This window comes from Linepithema humile, chromosome 6, assembly GCF_040581485.1.
Source record: "Linepithema humile isolate Giens D197 chromosome 6, Lhum_UNIL_v1.0, whole genome shotgun sequence".
NCBI classification, from domain to species: Eukaryota; Metazoa; Arthropoda; class Insecta; order Hymenoptera; family Formicidae; genus Linepithema; species Linepithema humile.
In genome coordinates this window covers 28430818-28451094 of record NC_090133.1, presented here as the reverse complement: position 1 = coordinate 28451094, position 20277 = coordinate 28430818, and the positions used below count along the sequence as shown (strand labels likewise).

Below are 20277 nucleotides of genomic sequence, written 5' to 3'. Positions count from 1 at the left end.
AATCGAACATCATGTAGAGTCATCTTTTTTTCGATATTCGCTATGATAAGAAAGATAAAACTCAAAAAACCAAGTATAAAATATAGCACTTCTCAGCATCATATTTTTCAGAAACAAAAGATTTCACACGGCTAATAGCTCACAAATTTTTGTCCATCAAAGATCCGTGTAAACAAAGAGATAGAGAAAGAACACATGATTAGGAAATTATAATCAGTGAAAATAAATTAAATATCGTTAATGACCAACTGTCTTTATCGTACAAGGACATAGTGTACAATGTGTATAGGTGCTAATTAGAGAAAAAAGAAACTTAACTTAAAGAAATTTAGCTTGAAATTTGATCAACTAAAAGTAACAATATTCTAACTCATTTACAAGTTACACATACAACGCTCAAAAGTCTAGAGCATTCTGTAAAGATGTAATTATTTTATTGACAATATTGATATTTATTTATAAAGAGATAATTGGAGTTTAAAATTAAAACAATCGCGAGAATGCCAAGATTAGGTCAGGTAGTTAAATTGAATGAAGGAAAATTCTTTTGCGAAAAGAAAATTTGTAAACTTTATCCGAGTAAATACGTTAACAAGTTTCTATGTCGACATTTTCAACATAATATTTGTAAAAAAACATATTGATTTATTTAGAAATTGTAAGATGCATTAAACTTTTGAGCGATGTGTTTATTTTTACATGATTCCAATAAATTATATAATTGTAAAACAATATTTTTGCAAGTATAATTATGTAATGTATCAATATGTAAATTCATTGGATTCGATCATGATAAATTACATCACATTTTACAATAATTGCATTTTACAAAATATCACAAGAATAAAACTAGTTGCAAAGATTTTTCTAAATTCTAAAATAAAATGCGACTTTCCCTTATTTAGTCAAAGTATGAATTATCGAAAAACGTTGCTTTGGTTAAAGCGTAAAGCAAAACGAGAGGGATTGCGAAGCGCGTTTTCTTACGACACTCTCCGTATCATGTAAAAGCTGCAACAGTCTTTGTATCTCCTCGGGCTTCGAGGAACCGAATAGTCCTAAGAGTAGCGCGGCTGTGGCCCTGGTGTGACAATTCTCCGATTTGGAGTAGCCTCGGACAACAGCATTTCTAATAATAAAAAGAGCAAAGTTGGAGCACGCATTTATTTTGTGGAAGTGTCTTATACACGAAACTTTACCTAAGTTCCTCTACTCTCTGTGGCGCTACCTCTTTCAAGCAGTCGATCAAATCCTTCGAAAAAGCCTCGAAATTGAATTTCGCTTCTGGTCCCAGATTTTTAAGTATCACATGCGACAATTTCTCACTCCGCAAAACACTCGTGGTCTTGCATAAAGTTTCCTGTGCAGTCTGTTGCGCGAACAGCATAAATAATAACAATTATTATTATATATTAAACATCTGGACACGTAGCAATGTGACACACGCGTACCTTAGCCACCGTCGTGTTCGAGTCCTCTAGTCTTATTATCAAAGACGGTAAACAGCCCAGAAGATGATCGATTAGATCATCGCTCGGCACTGTGATCGATCGTTGCCAATTAATGGCTATCGCGCCTAAAGCATCTATGGCAGCAAGCTTCATCTCCCAGTTCTCCTTCTCAAAGAATGGTTTTAAGGCTAACACCACCCGCGGACTGATGGCTCTTTTATATGGAACCGACAACAGTACCGAAAGGCCACGTAGTGATTCGAGTGCTACTTCAGTGCCGCCTTTTCCGCTGGCAGGCTCTTCTAAACCATCGAGTAAGGCATCCATGCAATTGTCGAAGTATTCCTCGGTCTAAGAAACACAACAATTCGTCAAAAGATAATAAAAAATGTGTGTAAAAATAATAACAAAAAAAAAGCTACAAGAGCTAGAAATGTCGAAGCGCAGAAGACATAAACGAATGCAACAAGAACATTCTTTCGCAAAGGACATTTCACCTGTCTCGGATCCAAATAAGCTATCCTAGCAAGTCCGATGGTGGCGAGTCTTCGTATCAAGGGCGACGAGTCGGCTTTAGCTTCGTGCAGAATATTAATTATAGCGTCGAGCCAGATATCCCCGCAGTCCACCCTGCCGATCAGCTCGGCGTAGAACGTGGCGGCGACCGCCCGTTGTATAGGCATCGTGCTGGTCATTAGTCTGCCCAAGGACTGCGCGATGCTCGACAGGACCTCGTTTTTCGTCGACATGCACTTCACCAATATTCGCACGGTCGAGATCACGCTCTCCTCGGCTTGCGTTTCCGAGGAAAATGCCTGAATGCAGAAACTGGCGTGAAGCAAAACCGCAAAACTTGAGAAATACACTCGTCAATACGTACGCTCTCCTCCGGCAAGTTGGATGCAGCGTTCGGCTGAATGACCGTTAGCACGTGAACCAATACGAAGTACACTTCCGCGTGCGGATTTATCTTCTGCATCGCTCGATTCGGCACGTAGCCATACTTGGTGTGTATCATCGACGAGGGGGCCTCGACGTGCAGCCAGCCGGCGAGATACTTGAGGAGAACCGATAACAGTTCCGGCAATTGATTGCTCATCAAATTGTCGACACTCGGTGACTCGAGAAGATGTTTCAAGCCCACGATGACCGCCAAGGACGGGAGGTACGCGATATTGTTCCTTCCGAAATCCGAAGACGTGATCTCGGCGAACAGATTGTTGGTTTCGAGTTTTATCAGCAACAATTCCAATGCCTGAAGCAAATGGATGGATCAATTTTGTGTCACCCAACGCGCGGTGAATTGCACGCGCGTGAATTGCGCTATTTGCGCGACTGAAATACTTACTCGATATCCAAGACTGTCCGTCTTGCTGATTTCCTTCCAGCACAACATGGTGCCGGGATCCAGCGGCAATGGCTGAGACAGAAGATGCTCGATCACTTCTTCCGGATGGTGTCTCATCAGCTCTATTATCGCCATTATTGCCACGCGCAGGCAGCTGGAATTTTCCATTTGTCTTGTTTGCGTAATAATACTATCTGTGGCGCAAAGACGGAGACAAAAATATTTCGTCAGTGTCATATATCAGAAAATTGGACAAACATTTCGAAGTAACAGAATAATTTATGTTTTACACACCGACTAAACAAACGTCGGTTCTGGACACTTCCGATCCTTTGATTTTGAAATGCTGTTGCAGAGCCAAGCCCGCTACCATGCTGGCTTCTCTGTAGAACAGCAAGCCTTCTATCAATCCTTCCGCTAAGCTGATTATCTCTCCGTTCGGAATCTTTTGCGACACCGCACTAGCCAGTTTCTGTTTGTAACAAATTTTTTTTTTTTAATATTTATTACAATAAAATCAGCTGTAATTGCCAAATTTCTTAGGAACCAACTTGTATGGCTGCGTAGGACGAGTCTTCGAGCAAGACTTCCTTCTTTATCTGCATCACGTCTTCATCGAGGGCGTTATCGGGTATCACAGCGCGATGGCGGGCCGCTATTTCCAGAGAGAGAAGCACACAATCGATCACCAATGGCCTCAGTGTGAAGTCGCTGTCCGCACACCAGCACAAAATCCTTCCTACTAATTTCCCGGCATCAAACTTGCCGCCTGGATATGTATACTTCAAAGATTTATAGTAGGATCTACAGAAACACATTTACGATTGTCTAATATATTACATGTAGAAATAAAAACAAAAGGCACGATTGCGTGTTGCGATAATTACTGGAGAGTTGTGTGCAACACCAACAGAGTGGTTTTTCTCTCTACATTCGACTTCGATTGCATCCAAGGCACCAATATGTCGATCAGTTCAGCCAGCGCATCCGCCGAATCGGACACAATTTCGCTGCACAGCGTTCCCAATCCGTCCACGACTTCTTGCAGTATTTCTGGGTGCAACTGCAAAACGATCTGAAAGCAGAAGATATCGATTAATCACTCACATCGAATACCTTCACGCAATCTTAATACCTCCGAGCTGGCACTGATCGTCTTATCCAGCACTGCGCCGAGGAAAATCTCTCTTTCCTCACGATTCAGCGTTGGCGGTATACATCTACGAAAATGTTAGAAATGTAGATTTAGATTCAGATGTTGACGAAATCAAGACACGATTGAAACATACATCAGAGAGTTCGCTGCTTTCAACACCGCCGGGTAGAGTTGCAACGGTCTATATCCGGTCGACGATTGCATAATTCCCAGTAGAGTGGACAGAGCGGTAGCCTTTATGCGCAGACCCTTGGATTCCGGCAATCTGGTGGGATGAAAAGCCTTGGCCGCCTACAAATCAGCGTCAATCAATGAAGAAATTTCGGCAGGAGCTTCATTTTCCATCCAACAACATTTTAATTGGCAAATATAAGAAGGATGTTTTATTTCTCTTAGAATAAGTGCAATTAAGCTTAATTATTTTGTTCACTTTTAATGAATTTTTAATTGATGAAAAAAGATATTTTGTTTTTCTAAGCGTAATTAAATTGAATTATTTATTCATTTATTAATTAGATTAATTGTGTTAAATTACCTGTTCCAGAACCGACAATCCCGCCTCTTTCGTGGACGATTCTTTGCATTCGTTCAATTGCCTGATAGTCCACGACAATACGTGCTTCTCGAACACCGGGAACAGCTTCTCTGGATTCGCTCGTTGTGCGATTTCGGCATAGGACTGTAGCAGACCCGCTTTCGCAGCTTCAGCGGTAGCGGCGGCCTTCGCGTCTCTCACGAGACCCAGCAGTCTCACGGGGACCTTCCTCGCGTCCTCGACCGCGCAAAACTCCTCCATTAATTTCAGCACGATGCTCAGGTGACGCTTGGCGCAGATGCCGACTGCTCGCGCGTATTCCTTGGCGGTGCCGTGGGAACGCGCGAGTTCGACTAGAAGAGTGATGTGAGCGTTGTTACTGCACACGCATGCCAAAAGCGACGCTACACCCGGCGTGCTCGCCTTCAAGGCAAGCTCGTCCGCGAGCTTGGCGCCCCACAGTTCCCCTTCCATTTTCATGCTCTCCTCCAGCCATTCCACCGTCTTTTGCTCCCAGATCAGATTTCTGTGAATTAAAAGGAGAATCGAGAGAATAAGTATCGTAATATTTGATCGGAGTCAATTGACAAAAAGATTGTCACCGTCGCGCGGAATGTTTAATTTCCTTCGGAGCTTCTTGGGAGCTTCTCTGCTCGTCTTGCGAAAACTCCTGCGAAAGCTCCGATAGCTTTTCGTCCCACCAAGGTTTCAGCTGATGTCCTATCAAAGGCGCTGCTGATTTTAGAAAGGCCACTATTGGGAGTCGATTAACCGGATCGCTCAACAATTCCAGACATCTGCCCAAGACTTTGGTGCCAGGGAAATTTCTCTCGTTCGTCGAGGAATTTTCGTTGCGTATTATTTTCGTCGCCAACGGAGTTAGCGAACGTAGCACAGATGGAACCTAAAGAGAAAAATAATAACTGAATTCAAGTTTATTTGAGATATATTTCACAAATGAATAGAATTGTTGCTTACAGACGCTACACAAGATGAATCCAGCAGTGCGCTTATCAAACACGGCCACAGCCAGGACTCGACGCCATCGACAGTTGTAGCGAGAAGATACAAAGCTTCGGAACACGCCTCCATGTCGTCATTCTTCGTTTCACAGTGTGACACCTATTTTAAGGCAAGATAAAATTGATCTTTCTGGTATTCTGAAATTTTGCTTTCCGCACGTCGAATCATACCATGTATTGAACGAATTTAGCTCTCTGTGACGGCAAAAGAGGAAACGTTGGTCGTGCTGCAAGTGCCGCTATGGCGCCGATCATTTGCAACGCGCCGCACTCTCCGAGAGATTCCTGCAGGCTCAGTGCGATTCTTTGCAATGTCCCGTCGTCCTGGTGAAACCATACATTAGAGAGCTGTCGCGCACTCGTAGTAAAATTATTTTCATACCTCTGGAAGAGTGTTTATGAGGTGCTTGAGGACCACCAGCGCACGAGCGCGTTGATTGGCGACTGGAGATTTCAACTGTTGTAAAATTCTGCAGAAAAGCGCAATGAATGATTACAATTCTCATGAAATATTGTAACTTAATTAAGATATCGATTACCTGTCGAGACCTTCTTCGGGGTATAAAATGACCAATGATCGAGAGCATTGCAACACTTCGTAATGCGTGAGAAGTACATCCCGAGTCGCTTCGAAGGGACAAACGCTGACGAATTCGGATAAAGTTTGATGTATGTGCTCCATAGATGGGCGGATTGCCTCTTTATCATTTTCATTCTGAACGCAATGTAAAAGCACCGCTAAAATCCTATTTTAATATATTTTAATTAAATACGAATGATTTCCATGCATGATAAATATACCACATAATACGAAACTCACCTCACAGCAGCTAAACGTACATTTCGCTTCTTGCTAAGATTTAAACATACGGGTATTAATTTTACAATTCTCTCGCTGTCTTGCTGCTCAGGCAGCAACGATATCATAGGCGCCAATGTCGTTAAAATAGCTTCGGTTGTTTTAGGATCGCGAGACGTTTTCAGCCAATTCTGCATCAGAAAATCAAAGGCAGTGCAAACTTCTTCTTGGAATGTATGTTTGTTAACGTCGGAAGTCACTTCTTCTGTATTCATTATGTAATCATTTATAGCCTCACAATATTTGGTGATCACTAAAAATGAAGAATTTTAATCTTTAATTCGTTAATCCTATCAAAAGTATAAATTATACTTACTAAAACAAATTGCCTGTTTAAGGGCCTCTTCGCGTATATGATTTAACATCGGTAGCATAATAGTCAGTGTTATTTTCACAAAGGGCAGCATTCCGTATGGATTGACTGCCGCAAGCTTTCCCAATGTCAAAACTATCGCAGGATGAGGTATTATTCCAGGGTCCAATCTACAAATCCAACTCATGATAAGAGAAATTAACGTTATGCAGCTTTTACAGCTTATCGAGTAAATTATAACTGCGTACTTGGTTAAAAGTCCACCAGTGGCTTGTGTACAATGTATTTTACAAAGTTTGATCAACAACTCGGCCGCTTCATTTTCAGTTTCTGCTGTTAATTCATTCACCGCCAGTTCAGCCAGAGACGATGCTACATCTGCATTTAAATTTTCACCTGCGTGTTCACAGGCATCGGATATTATGTTCAACACAGACGCCATATGATCGGTGGATATCTTTTTAAAACAGTAAAAATTAATAACAATGACGCAGTGTGAGACAGCAATGTCTAATCCAAATTATATTGAATATATATTAACCCTTTTATGCATTTGCCAAAAGTATATAGCAGCATGGATAACCGTGTCTGGATTCTTCTTGCTTATCCTCTGAAGCGATTCAATCACAGATTGCTTAACATCTTGATTTTTATCGTCTAAGGAGTCCAATAAAGCTCCAATTACAGCTAAAAATAAATACCGTGATTGCTCATTGTGACAAATATTTTTCCTTAAAATATCGCTCATAGACGAAATAATTCTCTCAACTTGTTAAAATAATTCTTTATATAACTTCTAATAATATTATAGTAATGTTGATGTGTTTATAATATTTTTATTTAATTTACCTGATAACTCAGAGCTATTATTGTCTTCTTCCTCCTTCATATTGATAATTACAAGTGTGATAATTACAAGTGTGAAGAATGTATTATTCCTGTGACTCCTTATGTTTTTATTGATATTATATTTGAAAAACAATTTGTCATACGTCTTCCGGCATAACTACATTGTTTACAATACATTTTATGCAATCTGTTCTCGAGGAAATGGTAATCGGTCGCCGAAAAAATTGTGAAATCCGATGTGCTATATATTATTAAGCGATAAGACTGGATAAGACGAGTGTTGTCTATGAATCACTATAAGCACAAGATCAGCTGTTCATATCAAAGTATCTCAAGAATTTATCAAAGGCTGTAGGCGCCATCTTTCAGTCGCAAGCTAAATATCTAATAGCGGTTGTTTCAATTTGATGACAGGAATAATTGCAACAGTAAATCAATAACAAAAAACATCATGCGATGCTTTTATTATAAATCTTTAACAATGCCTTGTTTAAATATAAAATATACATTTTTGTATGCTATGAATACAGTTTAAATTGTATATATTGTTGCGATGGATATAACGGAATCTGTGAGACACAGAAACAGTTGCAGTATTCAGATTATTCTCTTCTGCTTTCATAATCATTCCTTTCTGTAGTTTCGATTTAAACAGTAGCGGGCATAAGCATCATTCCATCACATTCCAGGGCAATCTTGATACCAACAACAAAAAATGTAATGTTTTTTACTATGGACCTGTTAACAGAAACAAGTATTAGTATAAAAATTATTTGCATAAAAAATTTCACAATTCCATCAATTAATATATATATTATAAATATATTGTAATTATCTTTCATAAAAAATAATTAATAAAACAATTGATTTGCAGTCATAATTTAAATTTTGTTATACAACTTCAGCTAAGAGAAAGAATTTGTGATAACGTTAACAATTTAATTGTTGAAGCATTAACAATTAATTAAATTGGCTTTTTTCAGAATTTATGCTATATCAGTGAACAATATTCCGGCATGAATCAAAAGGTTATGTTCATCAGCCTTTTATATCGGCAACATATCTCTAGATTTTTCGACAAAAACGTTCTCCGCGACCTACCATTTAAATTGATCCTGGTAGATGTCTTTGAAAATCTTTCCGATTTTTCCCGTTGCCATCGTCTGTCTTTTATTGTGATATTTTCAATTGCACGACTTGTTTAGAATCACTGAACACTCTCGTGCTTCTCGCCTGGGATGTATATCTGTTTTATTCTAACACAGCAATGCGATCGTCTATCTCTGTCAAGTATATTTGACGCACATGTGATGGCGCACTAATCAATAAATAGCGCATTTTAAAAATATAATTCTATTATAATTACAAAACAATGTATCCGCTCTCGGCAAATATGAAATAATTTAAAAAATTGACATAAATGGGAATGAGTTGATTTCGAGAAAACTTTCAAGCTGGTGTGTATTCGATTGCCTGTAAACTGCCTTTACCGAATGGTTTGTGACAAGTGGAACAAAAGCATATTTCACAAATTAGTCATCGACGACATATAATGTTGAATGATAGTTGATTGATTATGTTTTGTGATAACTAAAGCTTTCACGATTGATACATTTGTGTAGATATTGTGTGAAATACAGGGTGCAAGGATGGGTGCAGGAAAGAGTCAGTTTACTGAAGAGGAGCTGCAAGATTATCAAGTAAGATTAATTTTTTTTTATCATCTTGCGTATATTTTTAAATTGTTTTTAATTTTAATGTGGCATTTTTAAGAACGTAATTAATAAGACTTTTCTATTAATAGGATTTAACATACTTTACAAAAAAGGAAGTCTTGTAGTAAGTACTGTCTCATTTATTTATTGAATACATATCTCTTATTGTTAATTATACGTCCAATTAAAAACAACTATCATGCGAGAAACTACATTTTTTCTTTTTGTAACAGCGCACATCAGAAATTCAAGGCACTCGCACCAGAAAAAGTTGGGCACAACAGAAATGCTAAGCTCCCGATGTCCAAAATTTTACAATATCCCGAATTGAGAGTGAATCCTTTTGGAGATAGAATCTGTAAGGTTTTTAGCTCTAGTCAGGATGGCGATTGCACCTTTGAAGATTTTTTGGACATGATGTCTGTGTTCAGTGACGCTGCCCCAAAGGCTGTGAAAGCTGAACATGCGTTTAGAATATTTGGTAAGTGTGTGATTTCCAACAAATTATCTGCATGTTGCAATCTTCAATTTACCGACAATATCCTGTTTATGAAGATTTTGATGGGGATGACATGCTTGGCGTGGGAGATCTAAGACAAGTAGTTGATAGATTAACTGCACCCCAGAGATTGAATGACAGCGACATACAGCAGCTTCTTCAGTACATTCTTGATGAAGCTGATCTAGATGATGACGGTGCTCTAAGCTTCGCAGAATTCGAACATATTATAGAGAAGAGCAGTGACTTTTCCAAGTAAGATTCTTCTTTATTATAAAATCGTAATCAACCTTCGATAACATTAAAATTTCTTCTTACAGGAGTTTTCGTATTCGTTTATAAAAGTATGACGGGGATTATTGATGGGCAGTTAACGAAAGACTGAATATTGATTTATATTTAATCATTTTAATAGATATGGATCTAATTCATATCTTACAGGGTGAAAGAACATTAACAATTGCAGAATGTGCCAAGGCTCTAAAGTGAGGCCTAAACCAAAATGACACCAATAACAATCTAATTTATTTGTTACCGAGCTCATTTATTTAAAATTCTTTAATAGAAGAAGCAAACGTAACTGCGAATATAGATCTCTTTATTCACATATATAAAATTTTGTCACACACACCATATAATGGTATTAATGCACACATAATGTTCTGATGTATAGGAAAAGGCAAGTCTATTCTTGACCAGGTACATTTTTGTTTTTTTTTTAAATTATTAAATATTTTAAAAATTTTACGGAATTTGTCTTTATTTTGTATAATAAAATTAAATAAATGTGCAATGAAGTTATGGTGTCAAGTATATTGCTTCAAAACAGAAAATTCGTTTTTTGCATATGCACACACACATATATACTCTTTTGAAGATATTTATAATATATATATATATAAAATTTTTTAAAAGATATTTATAAATTTATAGAATTTTAATTCTAATTTATGTTATTTATAATATATGTAAAAGTAAGTTGTAATGCCTTTTATTGTATCTTGAACAATTGTAATATCTATATTATAAATAATGGTATAATGCTAAAATTGTCTTGTTTAACTTATTACACTTTATTACAAAAGTCCCCCAAGTCATTATTACAATATCCCATGTATTGTAACAATATTGCATACAATGTGATATAAAAATGAAATTCGTAATATTGGAATTCAAAACTTATGTTTAAGATTGCAGATACCCGCTGAAATTAAGAAAATAAATAATTATTTAAATAATATAATAATATATCATCTAAAAGTATGATACTCACGGAAGTTTCATTTTCATGAATATCCAGCATGCAATAAATGACACAACTATGCTGAGAAATCCAACACATATCAGAAGAATTCTGTTAAGTTTCGGCGTTGATGGACCATGAGTTTGATCCAGTATAATAAAGCCTAAGCCTCCTATTGTGAATAGAAAACTGGAGGCTAAGCCTTCCATGATATATTGCCCATTAACACGATATGGCATAAATGCTACCTGCAAGGATCACGCTTGTTTATAAAATTGAGGAAGTAAATGATTGAAAATAAAGGTTTTCTCAACTTACAGGTCTTGTATGGCCATGTTCATCTGTTGTAGATCCTACACTAGGTGGCTCAACGATTACATCGTATATGATTCCTGCAAACCATATGTAAAAGTCAACAACGGTTTTTTACTTAAAATTATACAATACATTATACGATAAAGAACGTTTAGAATTTCCAAATATAAAAATTTTAGTTATAAAGTTTGTAATAAAAAATAAATTGTATGATATTCTTCAAATAATATGCAATTTTTTACATATACATATATATATGTATGCTTAGTGTGATGCGATAAAATATTTTAATTAATATTTTTATTATAACAAGCAAATATGACTTTCGATTAACGTCAAGATGTTCGAATGCTAACCTCCTGTCACCAAGAAGTACGACAGAAGGATGAGGGAAAAGACTATCATAGCACTAGGTTTCACAAACCAGGACGGTTTCTTTAACTTTAAATTAGGCACTTCCAGGACTAAAAACGGTAATCGATAAATGTACTCCATTTTCTTGAGATAAATCTAAACTACACGATGGAAAAATAAAGGATTTCCTCTTCATCCACCGGTACTGTTGACGTTCCTCATCAACTGGCCATATGTACACGTGTAACGACGGACTTTTTGCTCAGGACTGTACGTGCCGGTGATCGCGCTTCCATTGGTCAGCGTCGCGCTTCCAACATTCATTAATCCATTACACGAAACTCATAGCTTCTATAAAAAAAAATGTAAGTAATTAATAAGGAACGCAAATTTTTGTTACGCAATTTCGGTTCTAGTTCCACTCTCAATTTTTTAATTTAAAACTGTGCGCGCGATTTTACCGATTGGCCGAAGTTTCTAATTTGCCTCCAAAATGTTAGCTTGAAAAGATGGCTTTAATGTTTTTGCAAGGGATTGAACCTTTTTGTGTGTTATATGTCTGTTCATTGTGTATTTTTTGAGTCCATTTTATTCCGCCTACGACAGTTTATCGTTGTGAGATGCTTTCGTGACGCTAAATAGACTCGAGTGATTACGGTGCGCGAAAAGGTGTGACCGATATTAAATACAACATCTGCGTTGCATTACTAATGAGGCTGTTTAATTAATTCCGCAGATTAACCTTACGGCATAAAAACGACTCAATGTTTCACAGTTTGCCGTTTAATATATTATTTTTTAGTAATTCTTACGGTACGTAATCATATCATGATCACGATGTGCGGTATCATATTTAGGAGTCAATAATAGTAGTTGTGCAATTTTGCAAGAATTGAACAATTTCCATACATTATTGTAGGTCATGTGAGCACTTGATTTGCATTGTAAATATATATATAATGGGCATTTCCTAAGATTAGTAAGGCAATTTTGTCGTCTGAAACTTCTAAGCACCACGAAAAATGAGTGAGACGACTCCGATAAATGATGTGTCTGAAAGCAATGGTGCAATGGAGCAGCATACTTACAATGGGGATGTAGAGGAACATACTAGTAAATACAATTGATTTAATATCTTTTGATACAAAAAAATTTATGCTATTCTTCACTCCTTTTATATATTTAGTGATTAATATATACTTTTTCTTTTATTTCACTAGCTAAGTCTCCAATAAGTATAGAGGAAAAAGCACCCGATTCGGTATACGATAATGGTGTGAAGAAGAATACTGGTACCGGCAGTAGCAGTAACACGCCAAATAGAGCCAAGAAACGCAAGAAGGCTCCAAGAGATGCTACTGCGCCTAAACAACCACTCAGCGGTTATTTTCTGTAATGACCAAACAAAAATATCTGCGCGTACAAATGTTAAAATATTTTGTCTATAATAAAATGTAATGTGCAGGTTCTTAAACGACCGAAGGGAGAAGGTCCGAAGTGAGAATCCAAGTTTAACGTTTACAGAGATTACAAAACTTCTGGCTTCGGAGTGGAGTAAACTGCCAGCTGATCAAAAACAGGTTTCTACAATGTCTTTTAGCTTCGTACAGTATCTTGCAGTGTTTTAGCATTACAAATGCAATGGCACGAATGCTTGCAGCAATATTTGGACGCAGCTGAGTTAGATAAGGAGCGCTACAATCGTGAGTTTAGCGATTACAAACAAACGGAAGCGTACAGACTGTTCAACGAGAAACAATCGGAGAGACAAAATGAAAATAAAAAGGAAAGAAACGGCACTGACATAAATGCCGAGCAGAATGTATGATAATTTTATTGTTATTCTTAAGATCTTGACAATGAAAATGGCAGTAATGAAAATTTTATTTAGGACATCCAGCAAGACAAGGACAACGACTTCACAGGGTTTGACATTCCTATTTTTACAGAGGAATTTCTGGATCATAATAAAAGTGAGAAATTCATAGCAAAAATAAATACGTAATCGATAAAAATATATTACAAGAATATTAAATAATAAATAATAAATATTAAATAATAAAAATGTATTTTGTGTAGCCTGTGAGGCTGAATTGAGACAATTGCGGAAAGCTACATCGGATTACGAAGCTCAGAATGCAGTTCTCCAGCGACACGTCGACAGTCTGTATGCAGCGGTGAATCGTTTGGAGTCGGAAACTAATCAGCAACGAACGACCAATCAGACTCTACAGCGTCATTTGGATTCTCTTCGTTCGCAACTGGCGGGCTGCTTCGCCACCATACCGCTTCCAGGTGAGAGTTCACGGATAAAATTCGCATAAGAATTTCATCTTGATTTGATGTTTTATTTGTCTGCAAAAATATCTCGTTTTTTTTTACAGGCACACACGACGGTGCCACGTTACAAAATATCGACGGTTACTTCGAGAGGCTAGAGTCCTTGCTGAACAGCAACGCCGAGCAGAGTCTACGTAACGCCATACGTAATGCCGTGTCCCGTCTGGAGTTAATTGGATGACGATCGCCTCTGAGCAGTACAACCAGTACGTCGTTGAAGCACCATCGTTCAAGGCATTCACATCGAAAGTAGCGAAGAGAATTTAGGTGTGTTATTTTCTTGACAATTTGTAAATTCCATTTTTCTTATATTCTCGAAATAGGTGATTTTGCGATTTGAGTGAACTTACTTGTGCATGATTATATGATTTGCGGTACCCCTGTGTAGTACATGATATCGGTATATGACAATAATTTGCATTTTTATTTTGTACATCGGTTTTGATGCGAATTTCTCATTTCGAATATGATATATAATATGTATAGCGATAATTTAAAAAGCTTCTGCTGTATCTTAACTTCGTATAAACTTAAGTCGATTTTCTGTACATTGAAATAGTTACATATCCGTCGAGTTCAAATATCGATTGAAACCCAATGTTTGATCTCGGTCTGGAAGTTCAATGACTTTGAACGTCATTATTGAGTATATATTTAGCATTTATTAATAAATTTTTGTAATCTCGTCACACATCATTGTTCATATTCAACATTTGTTTTTTTAGCTGGTTAAACATGAACCTGCAATTATAAATTTTAATTTAGATCATATTAAGAGAATAAGAATTATTATTTCGAGAAACTTATGATTGTTCATTTACCTTAATGACACCACATTGGGTCGACGATTTTGTTCAGCTTGAAATATAATTGTGTCAAGTTGCGGAATCAAATTGATTATAATACTTTTCTCTATTGTCAGGATAGATTGTATAAGCTCAAACGTAAATTGTGTGTTTAAGATCAGATATTTTTGCACCATAGCAGAAACGGCAGTATAAAATTTTTCTCTGAAAATACACGCAAATTGGTTATGACTTGAAATTTAATTTAAATAATGTTTCAAGATCTTCTTACCTGATCGATTTATCCCCTTTGTAATAAGCATTTTTAATTACATTTTTGATGAAGTCAATTGTGTGCAGCTTATGCGGATGATGATCCGAAACCTTCATGTAGCATCCAAAGATGTTCGGGGAACAAATTTGGATGATATGTTCCGTGACGTGTTTGGGATACGTTCCCTCTTTAAGCAACGTTTTTATGAGCCAAGTTATCTGTGTGAGTGTACAATAAATATATTTGCAGCCATTTTCGCGTTGTGTAAGTACAATTATGATTGCATACCAAGTTGGCGTGCTTGTGCACGACATTGTCGGATGATATAGTATAAAAATTCGCCATCAGCGTTTCGAAAATCAAGCGTAGATATTCGCATTTCGCGTCCTTGAAAAATTTCAGGAAGGAATCGCTAACTTTGAAACTGCATCCGCTATTATCTTCGGTTATTAAAACCGGCAAGTACTGATCCAAGATATCTCTGATCATCGCTTGTAACAGTATGTCGCTCTTGACGTTTAACTTTTCCAGACCGAGTAATACCATCGAGAATATTCTCTTGCCCAATTGCTTTATATACGATTGCGCAGAGTTCTCGGGTACCAGTAGAACTTTATTAATAAGCGTTCTCAACATGTCGTTTGGTTGATTCTGTGAAATATGAATATTTTCTAAATAATACTTCAAATAGGAAGATTCCTATAAAAGAATTTTTTCAGCAGCGATTATTAGAGCGCATACTTTAGCATACAGCATCGGAGAAAGGCAGAGAATCAATGTTCCAAGGCACCTGTAAATCCAAATCGCCAGATCCGTGTTTTTCGTCTCCTCCGTTACAGGTATCAGGACCCACTTCTCCAAGTTTTTAAAGTACGTTTTACATTTCGCATTATATCGAAGCCTTTCCTGATCAGTCTGAAATTCTTCGGTTGTCTTCAATTTGCTTCTACACGTCAGAGTGGAATATATTGTAAAAACTAATACCTTTAATGCATTCTGCCTCTCCATGAACGATATTATGAATGTAATAATAGGCTCATTGCCATTCTTAAATTCCTGCAGATTCCTGAAATTCGACATGAATATTTCCTTGATATCGTCGAGATTGAGAATGTAATTTTGCAGAATCCTTGTCTCTTCCCTATCTGTGTTGTAGCCAACGATAGAACACTTTATCCATGCCTGAAACATATATATTTTGTGAACACTGATTGTTTCACAGTACACGAAATGATAAAGGAAACATCGCACGAACTTGGATAAGAATAATATCGAAATTTGCAATTTCCTTTTTCAGGCTTTGCACCGCTTCGCCGTTCTCGAGAATCATCGTTAAGTAACACTGAGTAATTCTGAAAACAGACGCCACTGCATTACTTCTGACTAATTTTCAGACAAACTATTTCTTACCTTATATCTTTCACAAATACTGATGCCGCAAAGTGTTGAAATAAAGACATAGTTGAATGCTTGTGCGTCTTAGCAGTAGCCGGATCTCTGACTGCTTCTAACGTAAATATGACAGCCAGTTTGGAGATAATTTTATAATTGTCACCAGTAAGCACGGGATCAAAGACGAGCTGGCGGACTCTACAAGCGACAGAACCCCACAGCGCGTTTAACATTTCCCTGGCACCATCTACAAGCAAGTCTTAGTAAGTTGGCATGTCTTTTTCATTAAATTTGCCAATACATCGTCAAAAATTGCAATATTAACGTATTTGAAGTGAAGATAAATAAACATACCGACCCGAATTGTCACAAGAAACCTGCAGAATAACACACTTGTCCAAAACATTGGCGAGCATTTCCAGCAAAAATCCAATTCTGTTCTTCGGACACTCTAAGAGATAACGATCGATCCAACCGCCTATGAAATTGTATTCTCCCAAATCAATTTTCTCACTGGCGGACAAGACTGTATTTAAGACATCGACGAAATTGGTCATCATGGAACGAGATGTTTCGTCTTTGCGACAGCTTATTAAGTTGACCTATTCAACAAATTGGAATACAGTTTTTTAAATTTACGTAATCCAAGATATAGAAAATGGAACCTACTGTTTCCGTAAAATGATTAATTATCGGAGCAAAGGATAATCTCCTCTCGTTGAACAATAGGAGACACGTTAGTTTTCCTTTCCAGATTAGATTGCACTTTTTATTGTATTCGCTGTTTAATTCTTGCGTGGATGGCAAGAGATCTAACATCGTCGTGCACTGCGAGAATGCATATTAATTGTATTGTCAGTTTGTGTAATTAATAGGAATTGCGTAATTTTACTTACTACGTTTGTAATATCTGCAGTAACAGCTAAAGTGATAAATAAGGATATGAAGTTGTAGAGGCCACTCTCGGAGAACTCTGCGACTTTATTCTTCGAAAATTTCGTGTACACACGTCCTTTAATTTGATTCCAATATTTCGGGTCTACCTTACTGTATTTCTTCAAAAAGGTGCCTGAAAAAAGTTAATCTTTAACGTACAAGAAATGTGTACAAAGTTTTCGTTAAACTCACCTATTAAGTATAAGAACATGCCATAGCTAGATTCCTTGGAATGCTCAAATTTGCTGTCAATTCTGTTATTAATCTGTTTTAGAATGTCTGCAGCAGTTTTTCTACAAAAAAAATTTTTATAAATATATTTAAATACACAAGTTTTTCATAGTAAATAAAGTAAATCACTTGCATACTTTTCAAGGGACAAAGCCCAAGGTCCAGAGGTCTGCAACAAGAACGGCTGGTCTAATCTTTTGTGAAAACAGTCCCAGAGAAATGATATAACCGGCACACGCGGTTGCCACCAGTTAATAATAAGCTCATGCAACAGCGATATTATGATCTTGAGTTCGACATCAAGTTCATCCCTCTCGCCGTCCTTTCCACCTTTACACACGTATATTTTTAGAACTTTCTCCACTTGTTCGTAATTGGATTTAATCTGCAAATTGATGCATGGAGTACGTGATCCGTAAAATTTTCAATCTCTTCGTGCCTTACCCTTGACGAGTTTGACTGCAAGTATACACCGTCATTACTGTATCCGTACAACAGAGACAAGTGATACACTATCCAGATGCAGAACAGTTCAGGATTCTTACAATCCGGCAGAACAGAGTCTCCGCTCTTATGCCAAAATATCATTTGGGTCTGATCTGTGTTTAATACTTTATGGATACAGCTATTTACGTGGTCCCAAAATGTCTAAAAATATTTCGTTCGATGAGAACAGATCTGCAGGATTACTAAGAAATTATTAAAGGGATTTACCTTCGTTTTCATCCTTCCCTCTAGACTGTCGATAAATATTTGTAGCATGAGCCACAGCTCTCGTGTACATGTACAGAAATACGGTGTCTTTTGCTTATGATCTACAGTCCAGTTTAAAGATAACTAAAAAAAAAGAACAGATAAATATTATAAAATAATATTTCCATGTCCAAAAACGAACTGGATTCTTCAATCATTTTTATTACCCTCTCAAATACTTTCAAGGCAAAATATATGAGATCATTGATGACCATTTCAGCACTGTTTTCAAATTCTTCCACTGGATGCATTTGATATTGGCACCACATAGTTCTTGAATGTACTAATGTGATGAAAAACCATCTTAACTCTATATGTGTGTGACATAAGTGAAATTCTGGCTGCTTACACTGAAACAGAAGCACTATTAAGAACTGCAACTATGTTTCTGTTGGTGCTACAGTGATAATATACTTTTTAATTACCTTATTTCCTATGTTGGAAGCAGCATAATGCAGAATTGAATCGGGAATATTACGCAATGTACTAAAAAATCGCTTGAGAGAATTAAACAAAGCATCCACATCTTTGTTAATTTCAGGTACTGCTATTTCCAAGGCACTGAGGTCCCACCTTATACTGTGATATCAGATTTAACTGAGTAATTCATGGCAAAATTAAATATTAGAAAGAGAAAAAGTTTACTTACCCATTCATATATGCACGGAAATATAAAATGAAGTTACAGATCATTTTTCTTAAGGAAAAATAATTTTCATCATCATTATCACACACTCTCGATAATACAGTTGATCTGCTTTGTCTGTTTAATATTTTCAATTGCATCCTGCAATATAAAGACATACATCTAAAATAAAATTTTGCAATACGTCTGATAGAAAATGATTTATTCAGTAACTTTTAACAATAAAGATAATAAACATTTTTTATTACAAAAATACGTTCTTACTCCATGCAATTAGTGAGATGATTAAGATTCATCACACCAACAGCTCCAGGCATGACACAGTCAAAGAGTCTGACTTCGATACAGGAAAAAGGATAGTCGGCTTGTGGAAAAAGCACATTGTCCACTTCTTTATGGGAAAACAAACCATCTCTGTCGAGTTGCCAATCGTTGATATTCACTTTACCGCTGCAGTCGCAGGTAATATCAAAATCCATCTGTAAATCTGCTATCAAGATTAATCATTCTGTTTATTATGACATTGTAACAGCAGCAGTATGCATTCTAATAAAATAACAAACCTTTCGCGTTCGTATTTGCGATCAAAGCTGCAAAACTTGGGTAATCGATTGTAACATTGAGATAAATTACATTGAGCTAATTTTAACAGAGCTCCTGGCCCTTGAAACACTATGAAAAAAACATGTCGATGCTCCTTCAACTAGCAGACAACTTTCATGCATTTTGGCGGCATATTCTTTGTGGCGCTATTGTGGCATACGATGTCAAAATCTCAGAATGGAGACGCGGCCCGCATAAACCGTAACAGAAAGAATAAAGCCGGACGCATAATAGAAAAAATATTACGAATAGAAATAAATATTAAATATTAGGAAGGGCAGTTTGAAATTATTTTATTTCAAACAAAGGAACGAAATGTATTAATTATTCCTAATTTTTAATTTTTAATTTATGGTACGTTAATACATTCCATTTTTTTATTCTGAAATAAAATAATTTCAATTTCCTACTCTTAATATTTAATATAACATCTTTAACAAAAGTATTTATCAATATCCGAATTTCCATCTTCTAATATATGTAAATCAAAGAAATATGCAATGTCACCTTTATTACCGGCTCGGTAAGAACGAGACAGAAAATACAATATATCTGTTCTCTTCTGCGGGGCCGCGCGTTTCCATTCTGGTCAATTGTGATTGTGACATGATTTATTCTATAAGATCAACCATGGCGCCAGAACAAAATGCTATTGTCG

The 20277-nt window shown here is 36.7% G+C and overlaps 5 protein-coding genes across 10 annotated transcripts; 2 read left to right on the top strand and 3 right to left on the bottom strand.

The window, feature by feature from the left end:
• Positions 1-232: 232 nt before the first annotated feature.
• c11.1 (maestro heat like repeat family protein c11.1) lies at positions 233-7859 on the bottom strand. The gene is made up of 22 exons (XM_067356773.1): positions 7534-7859; positions 7226-7371; positions 6933-7141; positions 6688-6854; positions 6333-6624; positions 6052-6258; positions 5895-5982; positions 5684-5836; positions 5469-5612; positions 5093-5394; positions 4491-5016; positions 4089-4246; positions 3935-4019; positions 3687-3874; positions 3351-3603; positions 3094-3271; positions 2800-2993; positions 2332-2706; positions 1949-2266; positions 1452-1802; positions 1200-1369; positions 233-1129 (listed from the first exon to the last, which is right to left on the bottom strand). Exons 1-22 carry the CDS (start codon positions 7571-7573, stop codon positions 940-942), a joined length of 4734 nt encoding a protein of 1577 aa, XP_067212874.1. The 5' UTR covers positions 7574-7859; the 3' UTR covers positions 233-939.
• Positions 7860-8613: 754 nt separating this feature from the next.
• Positions 8614-10796, top strand: LOC105671288 (calcium and integrin-binding protein 1-like). Its single transcript, XM_012365293.2, has 6 exons — positions 8614-8990; positions 9156-9233; positions 9338-9372; positions 9482-9729; positions 9804-10002; positions 10068-10796. The coding sequence occupies exons 2-6, from the start codon at positions 9183-9185 to the stop codon at positions 10087-10089; spliced, it is 555 nt and encodes a 184-aa protein (XP_012220716.1). The 5' UTR covers positions 8614-8990; positions 9156-9182; the 3' UTR covers positions 10090-10796.
• On the bottom strand, positions 10797-11800 carry LOC105671289 (oligosaccharyltransferase complex subunit OSTC). Its single transcript, XM_012365294.2, has 4 exons — positions 11662-11800; positions 11309-11382; positions 11021-11238; positions 10797-10951 (listed from the first exon to the last, which is right to left on the bottom strand). Exons 1-4 carry the CDS (start codon positions 11798-11800, stop codon positions 10933-10935), a joined length of 450 nt encoding a protein of 149 aa, XP_012220717.1. The 3' UTR covers positions 10797-10932.
• An 84-nt stretch (positions 11801-11884) lies between these two features.
• Hmg-2 (High mobility group protein 2) lies at positions 11885-15048 on the top strand. 4 transcript variants are annotated; one of them, XM_012365286.2, is made up of 9 exons: positions 11885-12024; positions 12396-12472; positions 12579-12772; positions 12880-13051; positions 13125-13239; positions 13320-13481; positions 13551-13632; positions 13739-13954; positions 14044-15048. In XM_012365286.2, the coding sequence occupies exons 3-9, from the start codon at positions 12682-12684 to the stop codon at positions 14178-14180; spliced, it is 975 nt and encodes a 324-aa protein (XP_012220709.1). In that variant the 5' UTR covers positions 11885-12024; positions 12396-12472; positions 12579-12681; the 3' UTR covers positions 14181-15048. The 4 variants fall into 4 exon arrangements, with proteins under 4 accessions (XP_012220709.1, XP_012220710.1, XP_012220712.1 ...); XM_012365287.2 differs by lacking the exon at positions 12396-12472 and having other exon boundaries at positions 11894-12024; XM_012365289.2 differs by lacking the exon at positions 11885-12024 and having other exon boundaries at positions 12062-12472; positions 13560-13632.
• LOC105671283 (protein MMS22-like) lies at positions 13987-19856 on the bottom strand. 3 transcript variants are annotated; one of them, XM_067356780.1, is made up of 20 exons: positions 19580-19856; positions 19281-19506; positions 19020-19178; positions 18796-18949; positions 18538-18720; positions 18332-18454; positions 18062-18265; positions 17755-18002; positions 17579-17679; positions 17347-17519; positions 17120-17278; positions 16809-17052; positions 16469-16697; positions 16314-16410; positions 16043-16240; positions 15800-15973; positions 15347-15709; positions 15077-15276; positions 14821-15009; positions 13987-14740 (listed from the first exon to the last, which is right to left on the bottom strand). In XM_067356780.1, exons 2-20 carry the CDS (start codon positions 19493-19495, stop codon positions 14686-14688), a joined length of 3468 nt encoding a protein of 1155 aa, XP_067212881.1. In that variant the 5' UTR covers positions 19496-19506; positions 19580-19856; the 3' UTR covers positions 13987-14685. The 3 variants fall into 3 exon arrangements, with proteins under 3 accessions (XP_067212881.1, XP_067212880.1, XP_012220703.1); XM_067356779.1 differs by having other exon boundaries at positions 19281-19503; positions 19580-19853; XM_012365280.2 differs by having other exon boundaries at positions 19020-19157; positions 19281-19503; positions 19580-19852.
• Between the last annotated feature and the right edge of the window lie 421 nt (positions 19857-20277).

What these genes read in the sequence shown, in the direction of transcription:
- c11.1 (XM_067356773.1), bottom strand. Translation starts at nt 7,573, where the DNA reads ATGAAGGAGGAAGAAGACAATAATAGCTCTGAGTTATCAG. An exon ending in AAAGCAGCGAACTCTCTGAT is followed by an intron (nt 4,020 to 4,088) that starts GTATGTTTCAAT and finishes ACATTTTCGTAG; the next exon opens with ATGTATACCGCCAACGCTGA. An exon ending in CCAACTTGCCGGAGGAGAGC is followed by an intron (nt 2,267 to 2,331) that starts GTACGTATTGAC and finishes TTCTGCATTCAG; the next exon opens with GCATTTTCCTCGGAAACGCA.
- LOC105671288 (XM_012365293.2), top strand. Translation starts at nt 9,183, where the DNA reads ATGGGTGCAGGAAAGAGTCAGTTTACTGAAGAGGAGCTGCAAGATTAT. An exon ending in AGGAGCTGCAAGATTATCAA is followed by an intron (nt 9,234 to 9,337) that starts GTAAGATTAATT and finishes TTCTATTAATAG; the next exon opens with GATTTAACATACTTTACAAA. An exon ending in AAGAGCAGTGACTTTTCCAA is followed by an intron (nt 10,003 to 10,067) that starts GTAAGATTCTTC and finishes TTCTTCTTACAG; the next exon opens with GAGTTTTCGTATTCGTTTAT.
- LOC105671289 (XM_012365294.2), bottom strand. Translation starts at nt 11,800, where the DNA reads ATGGAGTACATTTATCGATTACCGTTTTTAGTCCTGGAAGTGCCTAAT. An exon ending in GTACTTCTTGGTGACAGGAG is followed by an intron (nt 11,383 to 11,661) that starts GTTAGCATTCGA and finishes TATGGTTTGCAG; the next exon opens with GAATCATATACGATGTAATC. An exon ending in AACATGGCCATACAAGACCT is followed by an intron (nt 11,239 to 11,308) that starts GTAAGTTGAGAA and finishes TGATCCTTGCAG; the next exon opens with GTAGCATTTATGCCATATCG.
- Hmg-2 (XM_012365286.2), top strand. Translation starts at nt 12,682, where the DNA reads ATGAGTGAGACGACTCCGATAAATGATGTGTCTGAAAGCAATGGTGCA. An exon ending in GGATGTAGAGGAACATACTA is followed by an intron (nt 12,773 to 12,879) that starts GTAAATACAATT and finishes TTATTTCACTAG; the next exon opens with CTAAGTCTCCAATAAGTATA. An exon ending in CCACTCAGCGGTTATTTTCT is followed by an intron (nt 13,052 to 13,124) that starts GTAATGACCAAA and finishes TGTAATGTGCAG; the next exon opens with GTTCTTAAACGACCGAAGGG.
- LOC105671283 (XM_067356780.1), bottom strand. Translation starts at nt 19,495, where the DNA reads ATGGATTTTGATATTACCTGCGACTGCAGCGGTAAAGTGAATATCAAC. An exon ending in CTTCCAACATAGGAAATAAG is followed by an intron (nt 18,721 to 18,795) that starts GTAATTAAAAAG and finishes CTTCTGTTTCAG; the next exon opens with TGTAAGCAGCCAGAATTTCA. An exon ending in CTGCAGATATTACAAACGTA is followed by an intron (nt 17,279 to 17,346) that starts GTAAGTAAAATT and finishes GCATTCTCGCAG; the next exon opens with TGCACGACGATGTTAGATCT.